This window comes from Lithobates pipiens, unplaced genomic scaffold (genome assembly GCF_037356315.1).
Source record: "Lithobates pipiens isolate NorthernLeopardFrog02 unplaced genomic scaffold, aLitPip1_a1.2 Scaffold_23, whole genome shotgun sequence".
Taxonomy (NCBI): Eukaryota; Metazoa; Chordata; class Amphibia; order Anura; family Ranidae; genus Lithobates; species Lithobates pipiens.
In genome coordinates this window covers 324,626,477-324,649,240 of record NW_027507785.1, presented here as the reverse complement: position 1 = coordinate 324,649,240, position 22,764 = coordinate 324,626,477, and the positions used below count along the sequence as shown (strand labels likewise).

Genomic DNA, 22,764 nt, shown 5'->3' with positions numbered 1-22,764 from the left:
CCATAAAATGTCCATCCACACATGGAAGCCTCCACAAGGGGATTAGAAGGAAAATCCAGCAGGAGCTCCAGAGTATAAAAGAGAAGAGAGGCGCCTCTAAGTGTAGCAATATGTTGCTAATGTTGTACCTTCATTAAATGCAACCATATTGCTACACTTAGAGGCGCCTCTCTTCTCTTTTATACCCAGTTGTGACGTGACGCTACTTGTATATCAAGACATCGCTTGTGTATCAAGTCAAAATGTATTAAAAAATTTTGCAAAACGCTCTCAAACCAAGTTACTCTCAATCCAAGGTTTTACTTTAACAGAAAAATCTCCTTTCATTTCAGTTTTACCTCCAGTCGCGGTTTACGTGGCGAGGAGCCCGCCTTCTGCGCCCACTCCTGCAGTTCACGCTGCTGATGATGGCGTTCTACACGGGGCTGTCCCGGGTCTCGGACCACAAGCACCATCCCTCGGACGTGCTGGCAGGATTCGTACAGGGAGCGCTGGTGGCGTACTGCATAGTAAGTACTGCTTCAGTCAGGAAATGAATCGGCCCGGACTGACATTCCCATAAATACGAGAGCATGAAAGAATTCTGGCCTGTATCTAATGAGGGGAATCAGTGAGCTGTGACCCGCAGATCTGAGACATAACCAGGCCTTTCTATTAATGCTTCGTCTTATAAAGTGTGATTGTGCCGAGGAGAGGCCGGAGTCGGCTTCCATCAGGAATTTTGCTGGTCAGCGGCACTCTCATGAAAGAGGGTTTGTTTTACTGCAATGGGGATTGAACAAGTTGGTGGAGGGCTTTGTTATATGTAGAGGTGAGTGACAGCGAGCTGCGCCATACTCTAAGCTGGAGGACTCTGCTCCTTCCTCTATCCAACTCTCCTCTCCTGAAATACTCTTCTCTGCTGGAGGACTCTGCTCCTTCCTCTATCCAACTCTCCTCTTCTGAAATACTCTTCTCTGCTGGAGGACTCTGCTCCTTCCTCTATCCAACTCTCCTCTTCTGAAATACTCTTCTCTGCTGGAGGACTCTGCTCCTTCCTCTATCCAACTCTCCTCTCCTGAAATACTCTTCTCTGCTGGAGGACTCTTCTCCTACCTCTATTTAACTCTCCTCTCCTGAAATACTCTTCTCTGCTGGAGGATTCTGCTCCTTCCTCTATCCAACTCTCCTCTCCTGAAATACTCTTCTCTGCCGGAGGACTCTGCTCCTTCCTCTATCCAACTCTCCTCTCCTGAAATACTCTTCTCTGCTGGAGAACTCTTCTCCTACCTCTATCCAACTATCCTCTCCTGAAATACTCTTCTCTGCCGGAGGACTCTGCTCCTTCCTCTATCCAACTCTCCTCTCCTGAAATACTCTTCTCTGCCGGAGGACTCTGCTCCTTCCTCTATCCAACTCTCCTCTCCTGAAATACTCTTCTCTGCCGGAGGACTCTCCTCTCCTAAAATATTCTGCTGGAGGACTCTGATCCTTCCTCTGTTTAACTCTCCTCTCCTGAAATACTCTTCTCTGCCGGAGGACTCTGCTCCTTCCTCTATCCAACTCTCCAGAAATCCTCTGCTCTGCTGGAGGACTCTGCTCCTTCGTCTATAGCTTTCCTCTCCTAAAATACTCTGCTGGAGCACTCTGCTTCTTCCTCTATCTAACGCTCCTCTCCTTAAATCCTCTGCACTGCTGGAGGACTCTGCTCCTTCATCTATAGCTCTCCTTTCTTAAAATACTCTGCTGGAGGACTCTGCTGCTTCCTCTATCTAACTCTGCTCTCCTGAAATCCTCTACTCTGCTAAAGAACTCTGCTCCTTCCTCTAACTCTCCTCTCCTGAAATACTCTGCACTGCTGGAGGACTCTGCTCCTTCCTCTAACTCTCCTCTCCTTAAACACAGGCTGCAGATTCCAGCTTTACATTGTCTCTCTTGCATACAGTGTTGCACTGGAGAGAATTGTTCCCACCGCCGAGATGTCATATGACCAGACATGGCTCTTTTTTTTTACCAGTGCATATGGCCAACCAGATGGTTCAGCCATTACTACATGGATCAGCTTACCTCCCCTCCCTGACATAATGCAATGATCAGCTGTCTGCTAGGATGAGTGTATGGAAACTTTCATTTGTTGCAAACAATCCAAACACAATGTAACAAATCATACAAATACAATGTAACAAATCATACAAATACAATGCAACAAATCATACAAACACAATGTAACAAATCATACAAACACAATGTAACAAATCATACAAACACAATGTAACAAATCATACAAACACAATGTAACAAATCATACAAACACAATGTAACAAATCATACAAATACAATGTAACAAATCATACAAATACAATGCAACAAATCATACAAACACAATGTAACAAATCATACAAACACAATGTAACAAATCATACAAATACAATGTAACAAATCATACAAACACAATGTAACAAATCATACAAATACAATGTAACAAATCATACAAACACAATGTAACAAATCATACAAACACAATGTAACAAATCATACAAACACAATGTAACAAATCATCAATGTCATAAAATATGAACAAAACAAATATAAACAATGATCTACATTCTCTAAATCCGAGTCTCGGCCGTCCATTCCTTAGGAGGTGAAGTTGCCAGCGGAAGGTTTTCCCGGCGCAGACGCTTTGCTCGCCACCCTGGGAATCACCACCAGCCTGTTTTCTTTAGAAAAACCCTCTTGAGTCGAGATTTGCGCAAATCAGTTTACCATGATTGCAGCTTAGAGCCACTTTTCTTGTTCTCATGCAATTTGCGCGGCTTGCAGCGAGGACCAGACGGCCGTCTCTGGAAACCCAACCCAGACATGTGTTCTCTCTTAATTCGGGAACCTCGTGGAAAAAACCGAAAGGCTAATCAAGCCGCGCCTACAGTATTATCTGAAACTGCGGCCAGAAGTCACGAAAAGAATAACACGCGGAAGAATGCAAAAGATTACATGATATTATCTGAGAATGTTTAGTGTCAAGGATAAAGAGGGCCTGTCAGTAAGCCAAGCAAATTCATGCCGTGCCGCAGTGCACAGCTACAAAGAAATCCATCTTTTAATGTTAAACAGCCATCCTTGATCCCCGGTGACTTTGCCTAGGCTGCGATGGTGCCATCAGTCTGCTGCAGGCAGGAGGAAGCATTTCCTCAGTCTAGCACCCCCTAGTGATCACGTCAGACTGTACACTGATTGTACTGTACTTTTTTATCATTGTAAAGTCATCCTTGATGCCTGGTGACTCTGCCTATTATTCTACCAGTCTGCAGCAGGCAGGAGGATGCATTTCCTCAGTCTCCCCTCCCCTAGTGACCCCTGACAGCCCCTGCCTCCATCCATGATCTGCCTGCATTGCATAGAGAAGCACAGAAACCCAGTGATGACATCACTGGGGCTAAAATAATGTTCATAAGGCATCTTCTACTCTAGGCTCCATCAACCTATGGTCCTGACTTCATCAAGACCAATGCAGGGTCTATAGGCCTGCAGTGGATGTGATGATGCCAAAAAACAGTCCACCATGAGCGCCATCTACTAGAGGAACGGAGGATCAGATAAGTTCAAGTACTTTTACTTACCCCTAGACCAGCGGTCTCCAAGCTGCGGCCCTGAGGCCTAATGCGTACCCTTTATCTGCTCCTTGGGGTACCATTCCATCCACTGACACCAACAATGGGGCACTATTCCTCCACTGACTCCAATGATGGGGCACTATTCCCCCAAATGACCTCAACAATGGGGCATAATTCCTGTCACTGACACCAGCACTGAGTCACTATTCCCCCCCACTGCCACCAACAATGGGGCATAACTCCTCCCACAGCCACCAACAATGGGGCATAACTCCTCCCACTGCCACCAACAATGGGGCATAATTCCTCCCACTGACACCAACAATGGGATAATTCCTCTCATTGATACCAATGATGGGCCACTATTCCTCCCACTGTCGCCAGCAATAGGGCACTATTCCTCCCACTGACTTCAATGATTGGGCAGAATTCTTTCCATTGATACTAATGATGGGGCACTATTCCTCCAAATTACCTCAACAATGGGGCATAATTCCTGTCGTTGACACCAGGGCTGAGACACTATTCCTCCCACTGACACCAACAATGGGGCATAATTCCTTCCATTGATACCAATGATGGGGCACTATTCCTCCCACTGACACCAACAATAGGGCACTATTCCTCCCACTGACACCAACAATGGGGCATCATTTCTTTCACCGACACCAACAATGGGGCACTATTCCTCCCACTGACACCAACAATGGGGCAGAATTCTTTCCACTGACACCAACAATGGAGCACTATTTCTCCAAATGACACCAACAATGGAGCACCATTCCTCCCATTGACTCCAGTGATGGGGCAGAATTATTTCCATTGACACCAATGATGGGGCACTATTCCTCCAAATGACCTCAACAATGGGGCACTATTCCTCCCACTGACACCAACAATGGGGCATAATTCCTTTCACTGACACCAACAATAGGGCACTATTCCTCCCACTGACACCAACGACTGGGCAGAATTCTTTCCATTGACACCAACAATGGGGCACTATTTCTCCCACTGACACCAAAGATAGGGCACTGTTTACTCCCACTGGATGCCAAGCCATGGGCCGGCCCCCCTAAAGTCTGAAGGGCAGTAAACTGGCCCTTTGTTTAGAAGGTTTGGAGACCCCCTGCCCTGGATGAAACAAGCAGTTAACCCTTGCAGTGCAGGTGCAGCCCCGTTTCAGATTTCCCAGATTTGGGCTTTAGTTATAATAAAGGTTGAAGGCGTGTTATCAGCAGCTTGAAAAATTGGTGTCCCTTTAACAGCAGCTAATATTTTCCATGATTCAATTCCATACTGACAGCTGCTTAAAAAAAAATTGTAAATTGAGCGTGACCCTTGTGTGTCTGAGTACTGACACGTTATTGTTGAGGGTGAGCTGCCGCCGCGCCTGCGGAGGGCCAGCGTGCGTGTAGCAGGACGGCCATGTCCGCTCATGTCTGTCATGCCGCAGACATGAGCGGAGCAGAGGGGTCACACACAAGAACAGAACACAATGCGGGATGATGTCATTCTTCCATCGCATCCATGCCCTCTGCCTTTCCTGGCGCTGCGTCATCCTAGACCGCACAACATACGGCGGCGGTTTGTGCCGCCGTGACATCACCTTTTATTTTAGAGGAAGTGGACATCATCCTCACCACAATTACTAAGCAGGATATGACTGATACAAATACTACAAAATCGTGTAAGGCAACAATGTAAAGAGCTCTGGCAGGGTGCCGATTTCCATTCATTCGTAGATCTCTATTCGTGTGGTTTGTGGTCGACTGTTCTGGGCTACCATGCTTTGTCCGCTCATTGCCCCGGGCTTAGCGAATGACCTCTGCCTGTCCTCCCCAGAGGGCTTAGGGATAAGCTGGGTCCTTAATAAAATCATTTTTATAAGTAAGCTGAGCATGGGGGCCAAAAACCTTTGTATATGATGGCATATCTATATTGAGAAGTCCTTCTGAAGCTGAAGGTCGACCAGCTATGGTGTTGAGCAGCCAAGTGCCAAAGCAGTACCATTGGCAGGATGGCATCACTTAAAATGAATGTCTGTTTGCAAATGACTCTTGTTGCTGGTTTAAATAGAGAGCCATAGAGCGACTACGGGTGCCAGTGTGTGACGGTGAATGCTGGGGCTTGTAGTCCCTCTGAAGCTGGAGGTTGGCCAGCTATGGTGTTGGGCGGCCATGCGCCAAAGTTGTACCATTGGTACGATGGCATCCCTTTAAACGAGTGTCTGCATGCTAATGACCCTTGTTGTTGGGTTAAATAGAGAGCCATTGAGCAACTACAGTGCATGTTAGGGATGGTAGCTCTTCTGAAGCTGGAGGTTGGCCCATCTATGGTGTTGGGCGGCCATGTGCCGGTACAATGACATCCTTCTAAATGAGTGTGTGCAAATGACTCTTGTTGGGTTAAATGGACAGCCATAGAGCAACTACAGGTGCCAGGGTGTGACAATGCATGCTAGAGTTTGTAGTCCCTCTGAAGCTGGAGGTTGGTCAGCTATGGTGTTGGTCTGCCATGTGCCAAGGCAGTACCATTGGTGTGATGGCATCCCTTTTAAATGAGTGTCTGTTTGCAAATTATTCTTGTTGTTGGGTTAAATGGAGAGCCATAGAGTGACTACAGGTGTCAGGGTGTGACAGTGCATGTTGGGCCTTGTAGTCCCTCTGAAGTTGGAGGTCAACCAGCTACGGTGTTGGGCAGCCATGCGCCAAACAGTACCATTAGTATGATGGCATCCCTTTAAATGAGTGTCTGTTTGCGAATGGTTCTTGTTGTTGGGTTAAATTGAGAGCCATAGAGCAACTAAGGTTGCCAGGGTGTGACAGTTCATGTTAGGGATGGTAGCTCCTCTGAAGCTGGAGGTTGGTCCATCTATGGTGTTGGGCGGCCATGCGCCGGTACGATGACATCCTTCTAAATGAGTGTGTGCAAATGACTCTTGTTGGGTTAAATGGAGAGCCATAGAGCAACTACAGGTGCCAGGGTATGACAGTGCATGCTGGAGCTTGTAGTCCCTCTGAAGCTGGAGGTCAGCCAGCTACGGTGTTTGATGGCCATGTGCCAAAGCAGTACCATTGGTATTATGGCATCCCTTTAAATGAGTGTCTGGGTGAAAATTACTCCTTTGTTGTTGGGTCAAATGGAGAGCCATAGAGCGACTATAGGTGCCAGGGCGTGACAGTGTATTCTGGGGCTTGTAGTCCATCTGAAGCTGAAGGTAAGCCAGCTACTGTGTTGCGTGGCCATGTGCCGAGGCGGTACCATTGGTGCAATGGGCATCCCGTTTAATGAGTGTGTGCGAATGACTCTTGTTGCTGGGTTAAATGGAGAGCCATAGAGCAACTACAGGTGCCAGGGTATGACATTGCATGCTGGGGATTGTAGTTCCTTTTAAGCTGGAAGTTGGCTAGCTACTGTGTTGGGTGGCCATACCATGAGGTGGTACCATTGGTACGATGGCATCCCTTTTAATGAGTGTCTGTGTGCAAATTATTCATGTTGTTGGGTTAAATGGCGAGCCACAGAGCAACTACAGGTGCCAGGGTGTGACAACGCATGTGGGGGCTTGTAACTCCTCTGAAGCTGGAGGTCAGTCAGCTGCGGTGTTGGGTGGCTGTGCGCCAAGGCAGTAAAATTGGTATGATGCCATCCCTTTTAATGCGTTTTTGATGCGTTTTGCCTTTTTTTGTGTGGCTAACATGAAAGAATGACAGTTCTGTTCATGGAGTGCAATTTTGATGCGACTTTCATGCTACTTGAGTGCTAGAGAGTGTAAAGACACATGAACGTCACACTTTGTGAACAGAACTGTCAACATTTTCCTATTAGCCAAAAAAGAAAAAGCGCAATAAAAAAACGCTTTAAAAAAAAATTGATCAAAAACGCACTGCAAAAACGCATCAACCGCAACCTACAAAGATGTGCATTAGTGCATTGGGGTGCCTTTGAAAATGAATAGCACCACAACGCATATAACATGCATTACTGCACTTTAATGCAACACAAAGATATAAATGGGACCTAATACATTGTGGCTATTATAAAAAAAAAAAGACAAAATATTTGTTTTGAACTTTTAATGGCGGAATGTAAAACATTTAACGTGTGCCCGTTTCACCTCTAAAATATGTAAAGCAGTAGAAGAGATTTAAAAAAAAAAATAAATCACTGATGTTTGACAGATCAGCGACCCAATAATGAGTGCACATTCCTAGCCCAAATCTGCAGTTTATTTTCTGGGTGGGGATCTAATTTTTCAGGAAATGGACCAAACCCAACGTAGAAAAAAATAAAAAAAAGCGTTTCCCTCCTTCTTCTGCCATTCCACCATTCATTGTGTGACCCAGATGAGGCTGAGGACTATTTAGCAGCATATCCCGGCCCAGCAGAGGTTGGATTTCACGGGAGCTGCCAGTGTTTGTCTAACCTCCAGCCATAGCCAAACACGGCCCAGCTGCAGAGAGGAGGCAAAGGGCAGACTATTAGTAACTTAACAATTTCAGGCCTGTCACTCCGAAATACCAGGTGAACCTTAAAAGGGGTTTCTTGAGAGGCGCCTCTGTCTTCCCTGCATACCTTAATTGTTTCAGCCTGCAAAACGAAATGACTGAATCAACTGCTGGAGCTCCAGGATTTCCACTCTTCCTCGGCAAACATACATTTCCAAAGGACAGTGATGCATAGGACCCAGAATTTATCCTTCATTGGTCTGATAGATATATATTACAGCACATTGATTGCTGCAGCCTATCCATTCACTAGAGACCGGTGACATCACGGAGAGTGCAGCCTATCCATTCACTAGAGACCGGTGACATCACTGAGGATGCAGCCTATCCATTCACTAGAGACCGGTGACATCACTGAGAATGCAGCCTATCCATTCACTAGAGACCGGTGACATCACTGAGAATGCAGCCTATCCGTTCACTAGAGACCGGTGACATCACTGAGGATGCAGCCTATCCATTCACTGGAGACCGGTGACATCACTGAGAATGCAGCCTATCTATTCACTAGAGACCGGTGACATCACTGAGAATGCAGCCTATCCATTCACTAGAGACCAGTGACATCACTGAGAATGCAGCCTATCTATTCACTAGAGACCGGTGACATCACTGAGAATGCAGCCTATCCATTCACTAGAGACCGGTGACATCACTGAGAATGCAACCTATCCATTCACTAGAGACCGGTGACATCACTGAGAATGCAGCCTATCTATTCACTAGAGACCAATGACATCACTGAGAATGCAGCCTATCCATTCACTAGAGACCGGTGACATCACTGAGAATGCAGCCTATCTATTCACTAGAGATCGGTGACATCACTGAGAATGCAGCCTATCCATTCACTAGAGACCGGTGACATCACTGAGAATGCAACCTATCCATTCACTAGAGACCGGTGACATCACTGAAAATGCAACCAATCCATTCACTAGAGACCGGTGACATCACTGAGAATGCAGCCTATCCATTCACTAGAGACCGGTGACATCACTGAGAATGCAGCCTATCCATTCACTGGAGACCGGTGACATCACTGAGAATGCAGCCTATCTATTCACTAGAGACCGGTGACATCACTGAGAATGCAGCCTATCCATTCACTAGAGACCTGTGACATCACTGAGAATGCAACCTATCCATTCACTAGAGACCGGTGACATCACTGAGAATGCAGCCTATCTATTCACTAGAGACCAATGACATCACTGAGAATGCAGTCTATCCATTCACTATAGACCGGTGACATCCCTGAGAATGCAGCCTATCTATTAACTAGAGATCGGTGACATCACTGAGAATGCAGCCTATCTATTCACTAGAGACCGGTGACATCACTGAGAATGCAGCCTATCCATTCACTAGAGACCGGTGACATCACTGAGAATGCAGCCTATCCATTCACTAGAGACCGGTGACATCACTGAGAATGCAACCTATCCATTCACTAGAGACCGGTGACATCACTGAAAATGCGACCAATCCATTCACTAGAGACCGGTGACATCACTGAGAATGCAACCAATCCATTCACTAGAGACCAGTGACATCACTGAGAATGCAGCCTATCCATTCACTAGAGACCGGCGACATCACTGAGAATGCAGCCTATCCATGCACTAGAGACCGGTGACATCACTGAGAATGCAGCCTATCCATTCACTAGAGACCGGTGACATCACTGAGAATGCAGCCTATCCATTCACTAGAGACCGATGACATCACTGAGAATGCAGCCTATCCATTCACTTGAGACCAGGGACATCACTTAGAATGCAGCCTATCCATTTACTAGAGACCGGTGACATCACTGAAAATGCAGCCTATCCATTCACTTGAGACCAGTGACATCACTTAGAATGCAGCCTATCCATTTACTAGAGACCGGTGACATCACTGAGAATGCAGCCTATCCATTCACTAGAGACCGGTGACATCACTGAGAATGCAGCCTATCCATTCACTAGAGACCGGTGACATCACTGAGAATGCAGCCTATCCATTCACTAGAGACCGGTGACATCACTGAGGATGTAGCCTATCCATTCACTAGAGACCGGTGACATCACTGAGAATGCAGCCTATCCATTCACTAGAGACCGGTGACATCACGGAGAGTGCAGCCTATCCATTCACTAGAGACCGGTGACATCACTGAGAGTGCAGCCTATCCATGCACTAGAGACCAGTGACATCACTGAGAATGCAGCCTATCCAATCACTAGAGACCGGTGCCATCACTGAGAATGCAACCAATCCATTCACTAGAGACCAGTGACATCACTGAGAATGCAGCCTATCCATTCACTAGAGACCGGCGACATCACTGAGAATGCAGCCTATCCATGCACTAGAGACTGGTGACATCACTGAGAATGCAGCCTATCCATTCACTAGAGACCGGTGACATCACTGAGAATGCAGCCTATCCATTCACTAGAGACCGATGACATCACTGAGAATGCAGCCTATCCATTCACTTGAGACCAGTGACATCACTTAGAATGCAGCCTATCCATTTACTAGAGACCGGTGACATCACTGAAAATGCAGCCTATCCATTCACTTGAGACCAGTGACATCACTTAGAATGCAGCCTATCCATTTACTAGAGACCGGTGACATCACTGAGAATGCAGCCTATCCATTCACTAGAGACCGGTGACATCACTGAGAATGCAGCCTATCCATTCACTAGAGACCGGTGACATCACTGAGGATGTAGCCTAACCATTCACTAGAGACCAGTGACATCACTGAGGATGTAGCCTATCCATTCACTAGAGACCGGTGACATCACTGAGAATGCAGCCTATCCATTCACTAGAGACCGGTGACATCACGGAGAGTGCAGCCTATCCATTCACTAGAGATCGGTGACATCACTGAGAGTGCAGCCTATCCATGCACTAGAGACCAGTGACATCACTGAGAATGCAGCCTATCCAATCACTAGAGACCGGTGACATCACTGAGAATGCAGCCTATCCATTCACTAGAGACCGGTGACATCACTGAGGATGTAGCCTATCCATTCACTAGAGACCGGTGACATCAGAAAATAAATAGGGACCACTCATATTACATACTAATAGAGCTTATAATGTCTCAATGTGTTGATCTGATTGTGATATGACTGATTGCATTGTAGGAAATATAAGAATTTATTCAGTAAAGCAATGCACAGAGCAAAGGGTTCATTGCAAAATACAGTGACCACAGCAACCAATCAGAATCCATCTTCGACTCGTCAGACCTCGATAAAGGAAATTCCGATTAGCTGCTATTGGTTACAGTCTTTATTATTTTTTTTCTGTGTTGGATTTTCTGGAATAAAGTTGATCACGCGGCCATATGTTTTTCATAATATTTACAGGAATATAATGAGAACGTAAATCCAGCCATAAATAAAGCCTAAGAAAACACAAAGTCTCATAAAACCTCCAGAACAAAAAAAAGTCGTAAAGTGAGTGTTATAGATGACCCCGGAGGGATGTGTGACCCCCCGCTCTGCGCTGTCCCCAGCTGACACTGCGAGTTGTCGGGAGTCGCAGGAAATTAGGTGGAGATGGCTGGAAAGCTGACGGCTCACACTCCGATTCCGCCGCCGCCGTATCTCAGCCCCCGATATGTAAAAGTCGTCTATTTCACATCCTGCTGACGGATCTCTTTATTGGGTATTCAGGAAATCGCGGACAAATATCTCTTCCTACCATCGCTGTGAACCTTTTGTGTCGGCAGGGATGAATGCTGGAGAATAGCTAAATGTAATCCTAGTGGAAGCTTCGGCTTTTATTCTGGAAGTGCTCAGCAGGCCGGGGCTGTGGGACTACAAATCCCAGCAAGGAGTCATCACCATTACAGATAGGAGAACCACAGCTAATCTACGGCTGGCCATACATTGTACAATTATCTTGTACAACTTTCCTTTAGATTTACCAAAACCATATAATAAGAGCTCAATGAATAGATTAGGTGACACTATAATATCCGGCACCTCATCCCTATTGAATAGACAGTAGCAGCAACAGGATGATTGGGATTATAGCGGTGCCCAAAATTGAGAAAGATTTATATAATATAACAACAGAAAATGTATTTGTAAAATAACAACATATATTGGGTTCAATAAAAAAAAAATCAGAGTATAAGGCCGCGTACACACGGGCGGACTGTTCGCCCAACCTTGTCCGCTGAACAGTGTTTGGGCGGACAGTCCGCTCGTGTGTGGGCTTTCAGCGGACAGTTTCAGCGGACAGTTGGACGGACAAAGTCTTTCGGAAATTCCGAAAAACTGTCCGCTGAAACGGTGTTTGAGCGAACAGTCCGCCCGTGTGTGGGCTTGTCCGCTGTACTTTCGAAATGAACGGACTGTTCCCGCTCGGAAAGTCCGCCCATTTCGAGCGCGTGTACAGGTAGGCGGGGCCCGCGAAGGAGACGTCGCGGGCTCCGCCGCCTGGAATGGGCTTAAAGGGGAACCCCAACGCCGAAAAAAATCGGCGTGGGGGTTCCCCCCAAGTCCACACCAGACCCTTGTCCGAGCACGCTACCCGGCCGGCCAGGAAAGGGGGGCGAGCGAGCGCGCCCCCCCTCCTGAGCCGTACCAGGCCGCGTGCCCTCAACATGGGGGGTGCCTTGTGGAAGGGGGGGCCGCGCGGTCCCCCCACCCCAAAGCACCTTGTCCCCATGTTGATGAGGACAAGGGCCTCTTCCCGACAACCCTGGCCGTTGGTTGTCGGGGTCTGCGGGCGGGGGGCTTATCGGAATCCGGGAGCCCCCTTTAAGAAGGGGGCCCCCGGATACCGGCCCCCCACCCTATGTGAATGAGTATGGGGTACAATGTACCCCTACCCATTCACCTGTGAACTAAAGTACAATAAAAAACACAACACAGAGAAAAAATATTTTATTGCACAGCTCCGGGGGTCTTCGGGGGTCTTCTCGCCGGACTCCTCCGCTATGTGTGTGTAGCTCTTTTGCTAGCGGAGGAGTCCGGCTTTCTTCCTCCCCGCCGCCGGCCTCTTCTCCCGACTTCGGGGGTCTTGTCCCCCTCTTCGGTTCTTCTGCCGGGCCACCGCGCCTGGTCCGGTGGCCCGGTCTTCTGTCGCCGTCTTCCGTTCTTCTGTCGCCGCCTTCGGTTCTTCTGCCGGGCCACCGCGCCTTCTTGTAGCTCTTTTACAGGCGGTGGCCCGGTCTTCTGTCGCCGCTGTCGTCGCCGCCGCCTTCCGTTCTTGTTCTTCTTCTTGTTCTTCTTCTTCTTCTCCTGGAGATGTTGACTCGACGATCTCTCCGGCCGGAATGCCAGGGACACGCTCCGCTGCCACTTATATAGTGACAATGGGGCGGTGTCACATGGTATATGTCACATGGGTTGGTCACATGGGTTGATGTCACATGGGGACTATGACATCGTAAGGGGGCGGGGTCACCATGTGACCAACCCATGTGACATATACCATGTGACACCGCCCAATTGTCACTATATAAGTGACCGCACAGCGCGGCTCTGGCATTCCGGCCGGAGAGATCGTCGAGTCAACATCTCCAGGAGAAGAAGAAGAAGAACAAGAAGAAGAACAAGAACGGAAGGCGGCGGCAGCGGCGACGACAGCGGCGACAGAAGACCGGGCCACCGCCTGTAAAAGAGCTACAAGAAGGCGCGGTGGCCCGGCAGAAGAACCGAAGGCGGCGACAGAAGAACGGAAGACGGCGACAGAAGACCGGGCCACCGGACCAGGCGCGGTGGCCCGGCAGAAGAACCGAAGAGGGGGACAAGACCCCCGAAGTCGGGAGAAGAGGCCGGCGGCGGGGAGGAAGAAAGCCGGACTCCTCCGCTAGCAAAAGAGCTACACACACATAGCGGAGGAGTCCGGCGAGAAGACCCCCGAAGACCCCCGGAGCTGTGCAATAAAATATTTTTTCTCTGTGTTGTGTTTTTTATTGTACTTTAGTTCACAGGTGAATGGGTAGGGGTACATTGTACCCCATACTCATTCACATAGGGTGGGGGGCCGGTATCCGGGGGCCCCCTTCTTAAAGGGGGCTCCCGGATTCCGATAAGCCCCCCGCCCGCAGACCCCGACAACCAACGGCCAGGGTTGTCGGGAAGAGGCCCTTGTCCTCATCAACATGGGGACAAGGTGCTTTGGGGTGGGGGGGCCGCGCGGCCCCCCCTTCCCCAAGGCACCCCCCATGTTGAGGGCACGCGGCCTGGTACGGCTCAGGAGGGGGGGCGCGCTCGCTCGCCCCCCTTTCCTGGCCGGCCGGGTAGCGTGCTCGGACAAGGGTCTGGTGTGGACTTGGGGGGAACCCCCACGCCGATTTTTTTCGGCGTTGGGGTTCCCCTTTAAGCCCATTCCAGGCGGCGGAGCCCGCGACGTCTCCTTCGCGGGCCCCGCCTACCTGTACACGCGCTCGAAATGGGCGGATTTGCCTCCGCCTTACGTGGGCGAGTCCGTTCATTTCAAAAGTTGAGCGAACTGTTTGCCCAACCTTGTTCGTCAAACAGTCCGCTCGTGTGTGGGCAAGTCCGCTCATGCAAATTTTGAGCGGACTGTTTGATGAAACTGTTTGCCGAACAAGGTTGGGCGAACAGTCCGCCCGTGTGTACGCGGCCTAATACAAATTACACTGAGTCACTGATATCCATATATAGAAGGTGATCAGTACTTGATCTTATATCCCAACATGTTTCGCCAACTCTGGCTTCTTCAGGGGTTTTATAAGGACCACCAATGCTCTTAAAGCTATATTAGGAAAAAGTTCACATGAATATTTATTGATTATGTGATTCATTTTCGTAATATAGCTTTAAGAGAATTGGTTAGAACACCCCTGAAGATGCCAATATGGGTGAAACATGTTGGGATATAAGATCAAGCACTGATCACCTTCTATATATGGAGTGTAATTTGTATTATACTCAGATTTTTTTTATTGAACCCAATATATGCTGTTATTTTACAAATACATTTTCAAATTTTATATTATATGTATCTTTCTCAATTTTGAGCATCGCTGTAATCCCAATCATCCTGTTGCTGCTACCATTTAATATGAGGTCAGAACTAGGGGTGCAACGGATCAAAAAACTCACGGATCGTTCCTCGGATCAGAGTCACAGATCGGATTGTTTTTCAGATCAGCAAATAATAATTTAATTTGCAAAAACCTGTGAAAATTCCACCACCATATAGTCCCCACTGTAATATCCACAATCTCCCCCACTGTAATATTGGCTGAGTATGGCTGGGTACGGCTGAGCATAGCTGAGTATGGCTGGGCACGGCTGAGTATGGCTGGGCATGGCTGGGCATCGCAGAGTATGGCAGGCAGGGTATTGCTGAGTATTGGCAGGGTATTGGCAGGGTATCGCAGAGTATTGGCGGGGTATAGTTAGAGTATTGGCGGGGTATCGCAGAGTATTGCTAGAGTATTGGGGTATTGCAGAGTATTGCTAGAGTATTGGGGTATTGCAGAGTATTTCTAGAGTATTGCAGAGTATTAGGGTATTGCAGAGTATTGCTAGAGTACTGCAGAGTATTGGGGTACTGCAGAGTATTGGGGTACTGCAGAGTATTGCTAGAGTACTGCAGAGTATTGGGGTACTGCAGAGTATTGGGGTACTGCAGAGTATTGGCAGGGTATTGCTGGGTACTGCAGGGTATGGAGGGATGGCTGCTTCCATCTCAGGATCTCTCCCCTCCACTGTACAGGTTAGTCATGACGCCGGTTTGTTTACAAGTGATCGCTCCGTCAGAGTGATCAGTGTAAATAGCCTGGGTGTAGAAAGATGGCCGCCGCGTCGGAGCTAGGCCGAAGCCGCGGCCTTTCCTAAGGCCGAGACCGCGGCATGTGCCGATCCGAGCAGGGGTGACCCGTTCGGATCACGGATCGGTGACGATCCGTGGCACCCCTAGTCAGAACTAAACACTTTTCATTTTTAGGCAATCAGTCAGGCTCTTGCACTACATAGTTGAAGGTAAATCTAAAGGAAATTGAATATGAAAATTGTATAATGTATGGCCAGCGTAAGTTTAATTTTTTTTTTCTTTTAATCCGGGGTTGACTGTGGAGGAGCTTTTTGTGAACTTTCCAAATATGCGAGAGCCTGTTCGCTGCACTGGATTGTTTTATACTTTGTGTTTTAAAGTTTATCTTTAGTCGAAGTTTTTTGTTTAGCGTTTAAGAGAAGTGCCAACCTATGAACTAATAGGTCATGTGGTAAATCCAACGCTTTTTGGGGGCCAAAACTCATCCCCTTCATTTGGGGTTAAGGAAAGGAAGGAGGAAAGCCATGCAATAGAACCCCCCCACCCGATAGTGGGATCAGCCCTTCTTGCCCACCCCTTGTCCTGGCCCTGCCTTCGTATTATTTTCTCAGGACAGGTTTACTTTTAAAAATTAGACCACCAAGCCCACCAAGCCCACTAAGACTTTTACCATGAGTATTAGTCTTCTTTAAGAGGAGGACCTGCACTGAATTATCTCAGGTTCTCCATCCCTTCCAAAGACAAATTCCGTGGTTGGAATTATGACAGCCACATTCTGCTGGAAGCGGGACAAGGCAGAACTTTCGGTCGCGGAGGGATTGTTGTGGGACCTCCGTCCAGTACATCTCTGCGCTGGAACAGCGAGCTGCGCGGCTCTAATTACGGCACACCAAATTCCACCCAACTCTAAAGTTTCAGTCCTGGGTGAAAATCGCTTCTCTCACCTTCTTAGAGGCTGTCTAGGTTTCTAAAGAAATTTTTTAAAATGTTACTCGATACCAATTCAGTCAAAGCATATTTGCGAGTTCTCAATTTTCCGTACATTATTTGGCACTCATAGAAAAAAAAAAATGAAAAAAATTTCTGGATTTCTTTAGACTTTAAAACGCTCTTGGCTGACCAAATTGTATTTTTTTTTTATCTTCCAGGTCTTTTTCGTCTCGGACCTTTTCAAGCCATCAAAGAAGAGCTGCCCACCACCCCCTGTAAAGAAGGACACTCTGTCACCTGTGGACATTATCGACAGAAATATTGTATAAAGAACCACAAAGAAAAAAAAAAAAAGATCGTGAACATAACTTCTGACGGTGAATTCAACTACCTGCTGCTTTCAAATCTCATCAGACAGTAGAATGTAGGGAAAGACTGTATACCCAACCAAAAAAAAAAAAAAAGAAGAAGAAAAAAAAAAGATGCAAAAAAAAAAAAAAATAACACATTTTTTTTTTGTCTGCTATGAGGCCTTTTTCGATTGCAATGGCGCATAACGTGGGTGATTACCGACTAACAGAAAGCCAAGCAACGGGCGGAACATGGAGTTGGAATTTCCGGATGTAGAACCGATCATTAATCTGTTCATGTTTTAATGAACAATTATCCTGTTCATAAATTTATGAACACTAAACTTTTTTATTTTTTTTTATTTTTTTTAAAAAAGGGAGTCAACTAGATCTACTTGGTTCATAGAGAAGCCCACAAGTAACGATAGCACTAAGATTTTTTTTTTTTAATTTTTTTTTTTTTTTTTATAAAGTAGATATAGCACTGACCATTGGGCCCAGGTCCCGAGAGTCACTGAGTCTGTTGTATCTGTGTGGTTCGAGAGAGGTTGACAACACCAGAGGGATCTCTGTGTGCAAAGATCTGTACATACCTATATATAAGAAAGAAATTTTGCATAATTCACCAGTAATTAAAAAAAAAAAAAAAAACCTGAATCAGGCATTCACACTAAGGATAGCCGGGTTGGCACCCTTTCTTCTGTGTATCCTACTTGAGGCCACCAGAGAAAAAAAAAAGACTTTGCTGAAAATTGGCCAACGCAAGCCCCCTTGCCCTTGTTCAAAGTTCTCTTGCGCATGGAGAAGATGCATGTTGGAAGACTGTCAAGAGTTCTGTGTCTTGCTTGAGACTTTTTTTTTTTTTAAGCACTAGTAACTTTGGGGTGGATACCCAACGTTCGATATTTCATAGCAGTTTCAAGAGGTACCGCGGGACGGTCCTCACTCAAAATCCCAACTCATTCTGTCCAGTTGCCAATTTTCGTCTGGAGCGAGGTCCTTAAAGCCATTGCATTTCACACACTTAGCATTAGAAGTCTACAGAAAAAAAAAAAAAAAAAAAACTCTTGGGCCTAGGTAGCAAGGCCACCATTGTGGAATAACGAGCAGCAATCTACCATAATACAACAACTACGACCTTCGCCGGGTTAGACCGGTCGGACTAATGGCGGCGTGTGCTGTGGGGATACAGCACTTTAATACGCGAAAAGTTCCAAGCGTTCAGTACATGGGAGGCAAGAGAAAGAAAAATCTGAGGCATTCAATAAAAACCTGTGAAAAAGGTTACACCGAAAAAGGGACAATATTATTAACAAATAAATATATGAATCTCTCATTTGCACATCCATACTACATAAGCATCCGTCCTATCATTTCAACTATAGCAAGCTATGATTTTTTTTTTATATTATATATTATATAAATAATGTATAAAACATTAAAAATTAACAATGTAAAATATTATTTCTGAAAAAAAAAAAAACCTATGTTTAGATATATCCACTATGATCATTAACTGTGTCTTGACCTGTGTCTTTTTTTTTTTTTTTTGCTGCTTTTAATTAAAAAGCAACAAAATTTAAATTTTTGTATAGTCAACTAAAATATTTTTAGATCTGTGGTAGTAATTTCACTATTAATAAACTACAACTAGAGGCAATTGTGTATAAAAAAAAAAAAATGAAATAAATTGTCAGTATTTTTGTATTGTTTCATATTGTAAAGAGAAAAAAACAAAAAACAAAAAAAGAAGAATATTATTCAGATACTTTTGTAGAATACAAAAATCAAAAGTTTTTGCAGAAACGGCTGTACAAAAATGCTTTTTAAATAAAAAGCTCATAACGGTTCAGTATTATTTTGTGTTTTATGTATTGGTGTATGCTTCGGGGTGATTTATATTCCAAACCGGTCTGCCTCAGACCTCCTGCAATAATTAAAGTAAGGCTGCCTAATATGCTATTAGAATTTCATTTTAAATTGTTTATTTTAAGAACATTTTATTATTATTATGCAGGATTCATATAGCTCCAACAGTCTATGCAGAGCTTTACAACATTTGAGCAGATAGTACAATTACAATACATTGCAATACAGGAGGAATCAGAGAGCCCTGCACGTTAGAGCTTACAATCTAGGAGGGAGCGTCAAGTTATACAAAAGGGTAATAGCTGTGGGGGGGATGAGCTAATGGAGAAAATAGTGCAGTTGTTAGATGGAGGCAGGATAGGCTTCTCTGAAGAGGAAATTGGGGCAGACAGTACAATTACAATACAATGCAATACAGGAGGAATCAGAGAACCCTGCACGTTATAGAGCTTACAATCTAGGAGGGAGGGTCAAGTTATACAAAAGGGTAATAGCTGTGGGGGGAAAATAGTGCAGTTGTTAGATGGAGGCAGGATAGGCTTCTCTGAAGAGGAAAGTTTTCAGGGATCACCTAAAAGTGGATACATTTGGAGACAGTCTGACAGATTGGGGTAGCGAAATTCCAGAGGATGGGAGAGGCTCAGGAGAAGTCCTGGGTCCTGGAGGCGGATATGGGAGGAGGTGATGAGGGAGCTACAGAGAAGGAGGTCTTGGGAGGAACGAAGAGGGTGATTGGGTCGGTATTTTGAGACTAGGCTAGTGATGTAGCTGGGGGGGGCAGATTTGTGGACGGCTTTGTAACTTATTGTTAGCATTTTGAATTTAATCCGTTGGGCAAGTGGCAGCCAATGGAGGGATTGGCAGAGAGGGGTAGCAGACACCGTGCAGTTTGTAAGGTTGTTGAGTCTGGCAGTGACATTCATGATGGACTGAAGGAAGGATAGTTCCACTTCAAGGTAGTAGGTGGAGTGCAAGGATGATTGACACAAAATCAGATTTGCGATCTAGAGATCAAACACTGTCATATTTTATGGCCCAGAACAATTCAAACACTATTACAAGATCTTTACCTTTGCTGGGGAAAATGCTGCCCTTCCAATACTGCTTGGAGTCTCGATACCTGGTCATGTTTTTTGAGGGTAGGGACCGATATGAGTGTGCAATGTACAGGGGTAGGGACAATTGTAGACACTCACTCAGGTTGAACTGGATGGACTGGTGTCTTTATTCAACCTTACTAACTATGTGACTTCAGCTTAGAAGAAGAACGTTCAGATTGGCTGATTCTCCCATTCTGCAGCAATCAGGTGATCCAGAGCTGCAGCTAGCAGGAGGATGGAGGTCCTGATTCCTCTATATAGATCTTTATATCACTAGAGGGATCACCAGCAGGAGGAAGGAGATTCCGATTCCTCTATATCACTAGCGGAACCCCAAGAAGGAAACATTAGATCCTGATTACTCAACTAAAATCTTTATATCACAAGAAGGATCATCAGCTGGAGGCAGGTAGTCTTCATCCCTCTATATAGAACTTTATATCTATCACTAGAAGGATCACCAGCAGGAAAAAGAAGGCCTTGAGTCCTCTATATAGATCTTTATATCACTAGAAGGATCACCAGCAGGAGAAAAAAGGTCTTGAGTCCTCTATATAGATCTTTATATCACTAGAGGGATCACCGGTAGGAGGAAGGTAGTCTTGATTCCTCTATATAGCTCTTTAGTCTTTACTAGAAGGATCACCTGTGGAAGGAAGTCTTGATTACCCTATATACAGATCTTTATATTCAATAGAGGGATCACCAGCAGGAGGAAGTCAATCCTGATTCCTCTATATAGATCTTTATCTCACTAGAGGGATCACCAGCAGGAGGAAGTCAATCCTGATTCCTCTATATAGATCTTTATCTCACTAGAGGGATCACCAGCAGGAGAAAGAAGGTCTTGAGTGCTCTATATAGATCATTATATAACTAGAGGGATCACCAGCAGGAGGAAGGTAGTCTTGATTCCTCTATATAGCTCTTTAGTTATTACTAGAAGGATCACTAGTGGGAGGAAGGAGGTCTTGCTTACCCTTGTATAGATCTTTATATCACTAGAGGGATCACCAGCAGGAGGAAATCGATCCTGATTCCTCTATATAGATCGTTAGACATCACTAGAGGGGTCCCCGGTGGGAGGAAGGAGGTCCTGATTCTTATGTAAAAATCTTTGTATCACAAGAGGAATCACCAGCAAGAGAAAGGAGGTCCTGATTCCTCTATATAGATCTTTAGTTGGAACTCATTTAGAATACCGGATCCAGTTCTGAAGACCTCAATTACAAAAAGATTTTGATAAAAAAAAAAAAATGATGAACGGTCTGAGGGATAAAACATATCAGAAGAGACTTTAGGGAATGAATATGTACAGTCTGGAGCAAAGAAGGGATGGTAAAGGAGCAAAGCAATCCTTCCTCCTGCTGGTGACCCCTCTAGTGATATAAAGATCTATATAGGAGAATCAGGACCTCTGTCCTTCTGCCGAAGACCCCTCTTGTGATATAAAGATATATATAGGACAAGCAGGACCTCTTTCCTCCTGCTGATGATCCCTCTAGTGATATAAAAAACGATATTGAGGAATCAGGACCTCCTTCCTCCTGCTGGTGAGCGCTCTAGTGATATAAAGATCTATATAGAGGAATCAGGACCTCCTTCCTCCTGCTGGTGATCCCGCTAGAGATATAAAGCTCTATATAGAGGAATCAGGACCTCCTTACTCTGGCTGGTGATCCCTCTAGTGATATAAAGATCTTTATAGAGGAATCAGAACCTCCTGCTGGTGATCCCTCAAGTGATATAAAGATCTATATAGAGGAATCGGGACCCCCTTCCTCCTGATGGTGATCCCTCTAGTAATATAAAGATCTATATAGAGGAATCAGGACCTCCTTCCCTCTTCTGGTGATCCCGCTAGTGATATAAAGATCTATATAGAGGAATCAGGACCTCCTTCCCTCTTCTGGTGATCCCTCTAGTGATATAAAGATCTATATAGAGGAATCAGGACCTCCTTGCTCCTGCTGGGGATCCCTCTAGTGATATAAAGATCTATATAAGGGAATCAGGACCTCCTGCTGCTGACTAGAGATGGACGAACTTCCGACGGGACGTTTTGCGAACGCGAACCGCGAACGCAGCCAAAAGTTTGCAAACCACAAAGTTCGCGGCGGGCCCCATTGACTTCAATGGCAGGCGAACCTTAAAAACCTACAGGTCATATTTTCAGCCATATTTTCTGACACCAGCACCGTGGTAGAGAGCACTGACACCAGCACCGTGATAGAGAGCACTGACACCAGCACAGAGATAGAGAGCACTGACACCAGCACCGAGATAGAGAGCACTGACACCAGCACTAGCACTGAGAGAGAGAGAGAGAGCACTGACACCAGCACCGTGATATAGAGCACTGACACCAGCAACGTGATAGAGAGCACTGACACCAGCACCGGGATAGAGAGCACTGACACCAGCACCGAGATAGAGAGCACTGACACCAGCACCAGCACTGAGATAGAGAGAGAGCACTGACACCAGCACCGTGATATAGAGCACTGACACCAGCACCGTGATATAGAGCACTGACACCAGCACCGAGATATAGAGCACTGACACCAGCACCGTGATATAGAGCACTGACACCAGCACCGTGATATAGAGCACTGACACCAGCACCGTGATAT

At 46.0% G+C, this 22,764-nt stretch overlaps 1 protein-coding gene across 2 annotated transcripts in view; it reads left to right on the top strand.

The window, feature by feature from the left end:
* The window catches only part of PLPP3 (phospholipid phosphatase 3), a 104,012-nt gene extending 84,992 nt beyond the window's left edge, over positions 1-19,020 (top strand). For both annotated transcript variants that reach the window (XM_077450657.1, XM_077450656.1), the window contains exons 5-6: positions 333-509; positions 17,031-19,020. In XM_077450657.1, coding sequence (XP_077306783.1) covers positions 333-509; positions 17,031-17,141 — 288 coding nt within the window. In that variant the 3' untranslated portion in view covers positions 17,142-19,020. The remainder of the gene's footprint in view (positions 1-332; positions 510-17,030) is intronic.
* Positions 19,021-22,764: the final 3,744 nt, after the last annotated feature.